This window comes from Battus philenor, unplaced genomic scaffold (assembly GCF_028537555.1).
Source record: "Battus philenor isolate CCGP_79_NKW_IND1 unplaced genomic scaffold, ilBatPhil1.0.hap1 SCAF_25, whole genome shotgun sequence".
Classification (NCBI taxonomy): Eukaryota; Metazoa; Arthropoda; class Insecta; order Lepidoptera; family Papilionidae; genus Battus; species Battus philenor.
Window position 1 is genome coordinate 6,365,951 of NW_027181688.1, and position 12,103 is coordinate 6,378,053.

General features: G+C 32.2%; 1 protein-coding gene across 1 annotated transcript in view; it reads left to right on the top strand.

The window, feature by feature from the left end:
* The first annotated feature begins 2,037 nt into the window (after positions 1–2,037).
* The window catches only part of LOC137924908 (irregular chiasm C-roughest protein-like), a 62,715-nt gene continuing 52,649 nt past the window's right edge, over positions 2,038–12,103 (top strand). Inside the window, exons 1-3 of the mRNA XM_068768302.1 lie at positions 2,038–2,450; positions 4,804–4,954; positions 6,279–6,359. Of these exons, the coding sequence (XP_068624403.1) occupies positions 2,289–2,450; positions 4,804–4,954; positions 6,279–6,359 (394 nt within the window). The 5' untranslated portion in view covers positions 2,038–2,288. The remainder of the gene's footprint in view (positions 2,451–4,803; positions 4,955–6,278; positions 6,360–12,103) is intronic.

Genomic DNA, 12,103 nt, shown 5'->3' on the forward strand with positions numbered 1-12,103 from the left:
ATAAATTTATTTATTTCACTTGAAATCAATAGACCAAGTGATCGCTCTGTAAAACGTTATATTGATTTACTTATTCTTTTAAAATACGACAAGCGATTAACTTTTGATAGTGCAGTTCTTTAGGATAGCTACTAAATAACAAGAAGAATATTTGGTATGACCATCATTTATGTGATGTTTATTCCTAAAAAACAAATAATACATTTATGACACAAGGTATACGTATGTATAATAAATTTCCACAAAAAAAATTAAAATAAATATTAAAGACATTGTAATATCAATATTATTCTATTCAATAATTCTATACTGATGTTGAAAGGAAGTTAATTATTGTCGTGGCCTCATTGTAATACTATATTTGTAAAGAGCAACTGTTGAGTTTCTCGCCAGCTCTTTGCAGAATTGCCTTCCGAGCCGGTGGTAGCTTCCTGTAGGACTCACAACACTGACATTTTAGGTTGATTGACGATTTGAAAGTTGATAATAATAGAGTTGAGAGTTGGTAATAATATAAAATAATACAATAAAAAAATGATTTCGATTGAAAGCAAAAATTCTTAATATATTATCATGTAAACGACGAGTGCCATTGTTACTAAAATAACAATAGCGCCATAAATAACGGCGTTAAATCGTCAGCCATTTTCCATGCTATTATTGCTAATTATGCTTTTGTTGAAGTATTAAGAGAAACATGAACAAACTCGCGATATTTATTGACGAACATTGTGCGATTAATTAAATTCGAATTAAACTATCGAAACGAATAATATGAAAAGTTTTACGATGCTTAATGTATGATACGTATATTGTTTTCTTTTTATTATTATAAGTGTTTTAATTAGGCGAGTAAATAATACGACAAATATAAAAAAGAGTACTATACAACTCTAACCCCTTAATTTATGCCTTGTACGTTTGTAAGTAAAATCGGAAAATACTTATATATATTTCGGAATATAAGTTATTAATCTTGTTATGTTTTTAATTACACAATCGGTATTTATCTTTTAATACCTACATTACACGAGACTTCGTCAAATTTGCTAAAGGTTTTTATTTATAAAAAAAGTAATTTCATTTTGTATCAATACTAAATTTTTATATACTTTTGTATGTGGAACAAACTGCAATATAATCGTAACTAAAATTAACATTCTTATATTTAAGTTAATTCTTAATCCATTTAGATTAATAATCAATTTTAATTTTACGAAAAGCATTAAATTTACTTTAATTATGAATATACTTAAATTATAATTTAGGAATAAAGTATGAGTTGCTAGCTGCAAGTTATTTGTTGCCTAAAATTGATGACCTGGATGAAATTATATCTGTTTTATAATTCAGATACAGATTTTTCCTCTTAATTCCAAATTATGTTCAACTTGGCTAAACTTACACTTTTCTGAAACACCCGATCCCCATTTTTAAAGATACCATACATTTTTTTATAATTGTTATATACACCAATGTACATATAATTTCTCTTATGTAATTAGTGTTATTAATACAGGAGAAATTGTTTTTTTTTTTAGCGCCTAAGCAAAGTTTTCGACTTCTCTCTCGCCTGATGTTAAGTGATGACGAGGTTTACGATGATACATACTTGGCTAGACGAAGCCTTTTGACTCTTAACTTAAATACTTCCAAGTTATAGTTAGCTGGAAACAATGACGCCGGTTGGGTGTTCCTTACCTTAGTTATTTACACTATAAAATAATGTCAAAACGCTTAGTGCGGTTTGTAGGGATTTCAATCGCATCTTCTTGTCCGATGAAAGAAAGGAGATGGGAAAATTAATATATGTAACATCGACACACACTTGTGCTCAACACTTTGTATGTACAGTTTTTATTTACATTGTATAAAAATTTATGTCCTATATTTAAATAGCGTAAATAGACATAAAAATAGTATCAAAGTTTAAGATATAACTTATTTCGGTTAGGGTGATTACTAAATTTGGAAAGACTTATCTATTAAAAAATAATGTTAAAAAAAAACATTTTTTTTTGTTCCAGCTGACCCCATCTCATCGTCGCGAACGCTCCATGTGAAATAAATCAAGCATCACCATCGATTTATCATTCCACTAAAGTGTACGAAAATAAACATGGCGCTTAAATTCAACGTGGCCGTAACAAGAATAGAACTCATCTCGCGTTCGTCGTATAGGGGAAGCTGAGCTTCCGTCCAAAATGTGAAATTACGAAAATAGATCGGAAATCCATATGCTTGTGCCCAACAACGGAAACACTGTGTAGTCGAGTGAAGGGACAGAGATGTGGAACTATAAGATTAGGTTGCGTGTCACAAGTAGGCGCACACAGCCACTGTTTCTACTTCTACGGACTGTTAGTATGTGCTTTGTTGTGCTATTGTCAGTGATTGGTTTGTGCAATGCATACGTTGAACAAAAGTTTGCGATGGAACCCCAGGATCAGGTAATTTTTATATAATCAACTGTCAAAACTAATCTTAAGTTTACTTGTATGTAACTCTAGAAAATATTTTGTATTAAATTTGTACACAGGACATCCGTGAAGGAGTATGTATTTAGTAAGGAGCTTGTGTTGACATACTTAAGATTTCTCTATGTTATTATCTAATTTGGCACAAAACTTATTTGCTAATGATGTAAATTTATTTTTATTTATAATTTTCCATTACTCAAACACACAAATTTTTGAAAATCATGCTCAAGTAATATAAAATCTTGTTGACATTTATCTAGACTGGTGTAATATGAAGTTGTCCAAGCTGATGCTATTGTTATCTGACATGAAGTCTGTAAATATCAGCAACAGTGACTTTCCAACTGAAAATCGCCTTTCTGTTTTTATTAGTTTCATTCCATAGTCGCCTACTGCGAGGCATAGGTCTGTTCCAAAGATAATGCGGAGATTGTGAACAGTGGTAATTTCATATGATTACTACACCGAGTGTAAATTATATTAAAAAATGTTGCCTGAGAATCGAACCCGCGACGACCGCAAATCTGTTTTCTTCCGCTTGGCTACCACCGCTCTACTACCTCTGCTACCATGAATGTTATTAGATAAAGTCGTTGCATTTTTTTTACCGTTTTTGTTTCCGAATTTCTCATTATTTGTATAATGAGACAATATCGAATTAATATAACTTTTACATGCTATATTTATAACGTTTTTATTATATTAGACTTTATTTTAAAGAGACTGGTTTGGAATGTAATATTTTAAGAAATATATATATATATATATATATATATATATATATATATATATATATTTAAAAAAAAATATATATATATATATAAGTATAGGCGTTTCGTTTAATTTAAGTGATAGTTAAACATAACATAACTATATATTTATTTATATCAGAAATAGTGAAAAAACTTTTTCTATAGTTATCTACATGATATTTTAAAAGTCAAAGTAAGAATACAGATAATCAAAACGAAATACTATTATGAAGGTTAAAAAAAATGGTACTCGTACGACCGACCCGAAAAAATGTGGAATGTTAATTAAAATTGTCAACAAATTAGTTAAGTCAGATAAGAATGATTTTTTATAGTAGAGCAATGGAACAGGTGTTAATCTTATGTCATCGCCTGGCATCAGGCAAAGATTATCTTTTCAGTTTAAACCATCTTAAAATATTCCTAGTAAGACCGTAAATTGGTTACTTCGAGAAAAGAACTTACTGAGCATTCGCAAAGCAGAATTATTTGGTCCAAAATAAGTAATAAAAAAGCCTGAGAAGACGGAGATGGGTATTTGAACAGTGTGTTGGCGGTGATGACTTACTTATAAGTGACGTGGTAGCTAACGGTGGCTTTAAGAAGAAGGCTCAATCAGCCAGAGAGCAATGGATATAGCTATTCTCGGGGTTTCGATCAAGGTCACCGAAATAACTCGAAGAATTATCGTCCGAAGTCGCAGTGAGCAGAGGCCATCGCTCGTTGGTGACCACGTGCTGGTAGACGCGGCGTTGGTAAAAGCCTCTCACTGGGAGGACTGACGACATAGTATGGTCGCTAGAATTCTCTGGATGCGGGCAACGAGAGTCTTCAGGTCTTCACAACAGGCGTCTATCGGCTGATATGATGAAAAAATAACGTAAATTGGGGATATGGTAAACTATCTAGTCTATTTTTCTTTTACAGCTAGTTATTAATAGTAAGACTATATTTATTTTTAGTAACAACGAGCATCAATTTATCATTAAATTTAACATCTAAGTTTATGTGTAAGGTAATTAAAAAAAATGTAGTCTGGTCGATATTGTTAAAATGGAGCTCTACCTAGAGTCAAGTCAGATAAAATAATAAATAAATAGTTAGTTGACTATTAATAAGAGTTCTGTTAAAAATTTCGATGTTGAATAAATTAATTTTATCCTTATGTTTATGTTATATTAAAAAAAAATTCCAACCTATCATATATTTACTTCTATATCGTTGACTTAAGTGAAATATAATAAAATGATACATATAAATACAGAAGTACAAGTAGCTAATTAATATATATATATATATATATATATATATATATATATATATATATATATATATATATATATATACATAATACAAGATAAAATAAGATTTTCGTTACGACAGTACAATTTATATTTAATTATACGCTAAAATGTGTATGTATGTGTGTTTGTGTGAGTATATAAATTTTAGTATAAGTTATGTAATTTTAGTGTCATCATTTTTAAGTATATACTCTAACTGATAATTATTTCTAATTAATGTATTTTCCTTCTAAAACTTTTGTGTTGTTTTTTTATTTTAAATTATAGACAGCTGTTGTTGGTTCGAGAGTGACGTTACCGTGTCGCGTGGAGAACAAAGCGGGTCAACTCCAGTGGACGAAGGACGACTTCGGTTTAGGTCTTCATAGAGACCTAAGTGGCTACGATCGTTACAAAATGATCGGGAGCGATGAAGAAGGTACGAACTTCAAATTATTTTTATTTCGATAACGTCTTTTAGATTCAAGTTATTCATATTTTGAAGAACATTTAATACGTATATAAATTATAGATTTTACGGTTCCCTAGAAATAAATATACCTTAGCGAAATAACCATAACTAAACATGCACTGTTTATATATGCGGTGAAGGTAAAGTACGTAGTGGTCGGCTAATGACTTGCAGTGGGCGTACATTAGCTGATATGATGATAATGAAGATAAAACTCTGATATGTCTAAAACACGTCGAAATATTTAAGCTCGCTAACAGCGAATATCAGTCGATTTTTGTTACGGATTTCCAAAACAGCATTAGTAAGTTCATTTAAAATTTATTTAGCTATTGATTGGTATTTTAGTAACAAGGCTGCCCCTCTTTCTACGACATGATAGACCCTTTACCCTTCACCGTGAATCCATGGAATGCTGATAAGCTACACTAGCGTTCAGAACGCGTTCATTTAAATGACAACAATTTGACAGCTGTCAGAAGTAAAACTACACGCTTATGAAATAGCTTTAATTATATATTATAACATATAGCAATAAATATCGTTGAACAAACTACGCAGTGTTATTCGATAGTGTTGAGAAAGAAACCTAACTTCTAAGCTCGTCGCAACCATTTCTAAATTTTAAAAATATGAGAGACTATATAATATAAATAGTAAATATTAAAGTGAAAATTATTCACGAACTTTAATATATACGCTTAGAGATTCTGGTATCAAATATAAATACATAAAAATGTGTTTATTACTAGAACAAGAACTCATACAAGATTATCTTTGTAGAAGTCCTAGGAGGAAACACAAACATTTTGAAAGAAAGTTGTAGTTAGTTCAGTTAATGGCCTTAGTAGCACAAAAGTTTTTTGGTTTTTGGGGGAGAAGAAGAGAGGGGGTTTTACTTCCCACTATTTTCCGTTTCTTTTAGGGTTATATATATCCAACCACAAGATTGATAGACAACCTTGTTCAGGTCGTCGGAAAATGTATGAAGCAGGCCGCTTCCAACCGCTCCCATTTAAAATGTATGGAGGAAGCACATATCCAGCAGTAGATGTCATGTGTTTAAAATGATGACGATATAGATAATTAAAAGATAGCAAATAACCACAGTGTAGAAAACTAGTTTAAATTTTCAGTCATCCTGTGTCTTATGTAATTTTTTCACAATTGATACGGTACTTGAAACAGTCATCTTATTGGTTATAACTAAGCGAAAACATAAGCGACTTTCACATTTTTCGATACAGGAAAAAAATGTAAATGTTTTTACAATAAGCCTCTTTGATTGCAGGGGACTACTCGCTGGATATAAGAGACGTGACGTTAGAGGACGACGCAAAATATCAATGCCAAGTCAGCTCGGGACCCCGAGGTAAGTTATTATACAACCTTGTTTTCCTGTAGCTTCGACTCAACGAACTTAATTTATTTTGATGAATAAAAATAACGATTGATAAAAATATACATAATATATTATTAAGTTGTGTACATACACACTTTCTTTTTACTTGAACACAACATTTTATAGCTTAATGGGTAGCTTATTACTTAAGCGATGTATTGAAAGTACACCTATCCCCCGATTTACACGGTACTCGTTTTACATGTTTTCGCTTTTAAACGGTTTTCCAAATAAGTTTTTTTTTTCTGTTTTAATAATCGATTTTATTACCATCTCTCATAATGTAAATATTTCTACTTCAAACATCGAATCGGCTCAAATAACTTCGAGTGATGAAAGCGAATTCGTACCTTCGATTCCGAAAAAAAGAATGAGAGTAATTTCTTTTTTGTTTTTTTTGTTTAATTGATGTATATTGTTATTAAATATATATGTATAAAAAAAAACAGATTTTTCGTAATATATTAAATATTTTAACTTGTCAATTCATTTTATTTTTATTTCTGTGTACACCTAAAATTATTGAAAAAAATCCGCAATTTTTAAATAGCAAAATCATGCATTTTCTGCAAGTTTTTCGATTTACACGGTTTTGACTTGAAAATTTTTAATTTTCGATTTACACGTTTCTCTCATCTACCGTGTAAATCAGGGGATAGGTGTATTAGCCAGTCGTATTCTCATTAAAAAAAAAAAAAAAACAATTTATCGTATTTTAGAGTGAACATTTTTAAAGAATGATTGAAAGTCAAGCAAAAATCTTTAAAAATGATGAATGTATAAATATGTTACATTAATTTGTTTTTTAAATTGGAATGAAACAGAATAATAACTTCTGACAGTACGAAGTCTTTAGGGACAGGTAGTAAACTATAAATATATTATTACCATTTTATCATAACGTTTTTGCATTTTGCTGAAACCATTTATTTTTACATAAAGTGTACGATACACTAATTGACAGCAAACGTGCTATACTTTTTAAAGCTTTTAACCAATCATCATACATACAGGATGCTGTCAAAAAATTACTTCTTTATGCAAATATTTTTATAACATTGTGTTTATTTACATTGACCTAATTTTATAGTCAACTTGTTCGAACATTTATATAAATTAAAATATGAAACTAGTTACAAAACATCGTATAAAACCAAGATTCAGCAAGTTAACATTTCGGCATCAGTATTGCATTGGTTCTAGGAAGAAGAATAACGTTTAGGAATCCTATTCGAGAAAAAAAAAGAATTGAAAAATTGTAGTATTTATGAAAAAACAGGTAACCATTTTAACGCTTATATATACATATATCAATAGACCAGCAACCTCTGGATCTCCATCCACAAGATGAACAGATGTCATTGTTAAAGTCATAAGAAGTCGCTAGATGCACTTCCCTTCGTACCGGTCCTATTACAAATCTATAACAGAGGCCCATGTCCAGTAGTGAACAGTTGATTATGACGATACATTACAAGTACGAAGCAGTAAAGCGAAGCCTGTTGACCCACAAGGTAGACAGATGGGGTTATGACCTGGAGGTAAACAATTAGTCCTGTTAGAATTCTATAAGGGAGATCTATTATCAGCTTTGACATCCTACTTGAAACGATAGCTACGTTGATAAAGATACATAATTAAAAATGAGTCTGAAAGTAATACCGTTACAAATATTGAATTATTTAAACAATCATTATTTTTTAAACTATACTAATTAATTAACTGAAAAGATTTGTAGTACTGAAGTAAATTGGAATGTAATATAATACGGCAGTAAATTGAAGAGAAAGAGGAAATCATTTGATGGATTGTTTTCAGCCTCATTGTAAGCGATATCGTCCGGAATCCATAATACCAATTACGAATTTACCTATTAATTACTACGAACAATTGATAGCCTGTTAGTTCAAAATAAGAAGCGTTTGTACTGATTTAAATAAAACATTATTTTAATCGAGAAAAATAGACTGCGCTATGTTGATATTTTTATAAATTTTTTGAGGAACTGAAACCGAGGTTGTTAACTGTAATGACTTAGAGTACAGAAATATTTTCTCCCACTATAACCTTCATTGGTAAGCTAAGAGTTGCTTAATGGGACATGGCTCAGCACTTTTCTAGGAGATCGAATCCTAAATAAGTAGATCCGAAGTGACGGTGGGCAGGTTAGATAGCACAATAACTAGTATCCGCTGGGGTCTTCGTTTCAAAGTTAAGACCACGGACCAAGGATCGGTTAAGACAACGTTGAACGTTTACCCATAAGGTGGACACCATTGATAAAGTCCACACTAAATGGTCAAAGGGAGAAAGACGGGAGTATATTCGGGAAGTACAGCGGTTTCGGTAGCACTGATTAAATTACTTGGATAACAAGAACAATTTTAGCTACACAAGGTTTTGTAAAACAAAACTGTTTTTGACTGCGTTATCACTTACTTTGTAGTATAAAAAGGAATTAGGTTTATTTATGTCGCAACGACTCGGGAAATTGTATTTATTTTAATAAATTGGAAATCCCGCTGCGCGTACCTTTTGTGTTGTCATTTATTTATTTCGTATTCCCTTTCGAATGGAGATTTCTCCTGCCATCGCCCATATTAGTAATGGAAGTTTCGTTCTCGGCGTTGTAATTTGCTTTTAATATTTCTTTCACCCCTTTTTTCTTTCACTTTTTCTGAAGTATTTTCGTTTCTTTATTTGCATCTGCGATTAGCCGATCTTATTGGAATCTCTCTTCTGTCTCTTTGTTTCCGTATTCCATTTTCAAATATTTTTTGTCATCGGATTTTACATTTAATTAAACGTCTCGTTTGGTTAATGAATAAACATTTCAGAAAGAAAAAACGAAATAGTATTTATACTGTTTTATTTGTTTGATTAAAATAAATTAATGGTAAAATAATTGAAGTCATATTTATTTATAAAGCGTGAAAAGTTGCTCTTGGTTTTTCTTCGAACGCATAATTTCCATGAAAATACAAATGATTGATACTCCGTTCGAAGTACGAGGGTCAAACTGAAAGTTCTTAGAAAATCAAAAACTAAGCATTCTAGCAAGTTATTAGTTTTATTATAACTTTTCAAAATAGCGTCCATTTACATCAATACATCGCTGCATTCGATGGAACCATTGAGAAAAGCACCTTGCCCACTCGGCCTTAGGGGTATCTTCGACGGCGTTTTGAAACGCAGCCACTGCGTCTTTGGCGTCCATAAAATGTTTTCTTCAAAGTTTTTCTTTTATTTTCGGGAATAAATAAAAATCGCAGGGTGCGAGGTCGGGGCTATACGGCGGGTGACCCAGTAATTCCACGTCTGAGGTCGCCAAATAGTCGATCGTTTGCCTGGCGGTGTGCGACGAGGCATTGTCGTGATGAAGGAGGATCCTGCTGCGAGGTCGTTTCTCTCGAACTTTTTCCAAGACAAGTGGCAAACAGTTGTTAGTGTACCACTCTGCATTAACCGTTTTCTGATCCTCTAAGACAACTGTCGCGTAATGACCTGTCTTTCCGAAGAACGAGGCCACCATCTTTTTTCCAACACTTCGACCTCTCTTCACTTTGGTTGGCAACTCTTCGGAAGGAAACACCCACTGAGCAGACTGTCTTTTGGTTTCCGGATCATAACAGTAAATCCAGCTTTCGTCAACCGTTAGTATGTCGAACACAGCATTTGAGTCACCTCCGTTAAATTTTTGGATCATTTCTCGGCACCAATCAACACGGCGGAGTTTTTGAGCCTCGGTCAAATTATGCGGTATCCAGCGGGCACAAAGCTTCCTGACCGCTAAATGTTCATGGAGGATTTTGTGCACTTGACTCATACCTATGCCTAAACTTGTCCGAATCTGCTGATAGGTCACTCTTTTGTCAGTCTCTATCATACGCCGCACAACACTGATATTGTCTTCAGTCGTCGCTGTAGAAGGCCGTCCCTCACGCAAATCATCGGTGAGATTAGTTCGACCACGTTTAAATTCATTAAACCAGTTGTAAACTGTGGCACGAGATGGGGCTTCATCGTGAAAAGCCAATCGAAGTCTATCATAACTTTCTTGTTGACTTATATGACATCGAAAGTCATAAAAAATCATTGCACGAAAATTTTCTCGGCTTAAATTCATTCTGACGTGCACAGACAATTTTCAATTTGCCGCCAAATCGTAAAACAAATGACAAATGAATGAAATGTATACTCAATATTATTGGTAAAGAGTTCTATTTTCAAAATTTAAACTTATTTTTTTAATATAATGCTTTTAAGTTGCCAGTTCTAAAAACTTTCAGTTTGGCCCTCGTATATAGTGAATGATTTTTGTTCGCCGGCTTGGCGCTTTCTGTAACCAATTAATAAGTATTAATAATAATAATAAGGGTTGTAGATTCTATCTGTAAACCTTTTATAACTAACCAATCTTCCGGTCTATTTCAGTGATACGAAAACGAAGATTTATTGATAAATGATGAATAAAATATAGTATTTATATATATTACACATATACAAGAATTTATAGAAATATTATACAGAAACGGATGAGAAAAAGAAAAACTTTTTTTAATTAATAATATCAAAGCAGCAGTTTATAACAAAAGCTGAATAGTCTGTAAGAACCTTTTCTCATTTAAGATAAGTGTTCTAACGGTACGATGAAATAGAAAGTGAATTTATCAAAAGATTTGGAATTTATTCACAAAGGCTTATGTAAATTAATTTCTCAGACCTTTTCTTTAACATTTGAATGGCGAAATTTTCTGCTGAACTTGCCGAATATCTAAATATTAACTTACTAATTACGATATTGTATAAAAATTACAATTAAATCGAATCTTTTATTCCTCCTTGTGTCGTATCCCTCACTACTTAGGATCGTGACCCTTTCTGGAAATTTTGTTGCGTACTATGCTACGACGTTTCTACAGACCTTCGGCGGTGTGTATTGCTTGGGGGAGTATGATATCGAACGTAGTTCAGACCTGCTCAGCACAAGCTAGTCACTTTACCTGCAATCAAAAGTTTTTCCAAATAATCGCCTACCTAGCTTTGTGACAGGTAAAGTCAAAAATCGAACAAGTGGACATTCCATGTTCCGTCAGTATCGATGCGTTGGTTCTAGGAGCAGTTCACGGAATTTGTAACATTTCATTATTTGTTGTACTTTGACTACCCGTTTTTAAGCATAGTCGATAAACTCTATTTTACCGACACTTTCTTCTCTCATCTTTCACAGTTACCATTTTTCTATCTTCTTTCGTCTTTCACGTTATCTTCCATTCTCTTTTTATTTCTTCACAATTTTTTTACACATTGCCTCTCTTATTTTCACAATCTTGAAAACAACCGTTTCTATTTTTATTTTCACAAAACATTGCATTTTGCTTTGCCATACCTTACGTTTTAAGTTTTGTTTTAATTTATAACCTTTATCATAATTTTGTAACAATATTTCAAAAATACATGGAGGCATTCTTTGTCTTCCATTGTGTGTAATGAATGCAAAGTATGAACTGTATAAGATTGTATCCCGGTAATTGAACTCTCGATCAACTATTGCAAGTCTTTATACTCAACCGCTGGGCTACTACTGTTGCATACTATGTTAGTATTTAAGTAATTACGAATAATAACACCGTCCATTGTACTTTTATATGTTATTACTAGCTGATCCCGCAAACGTTGTTTTGCCATGTATGTTATTTCTAGGAAACATTAAA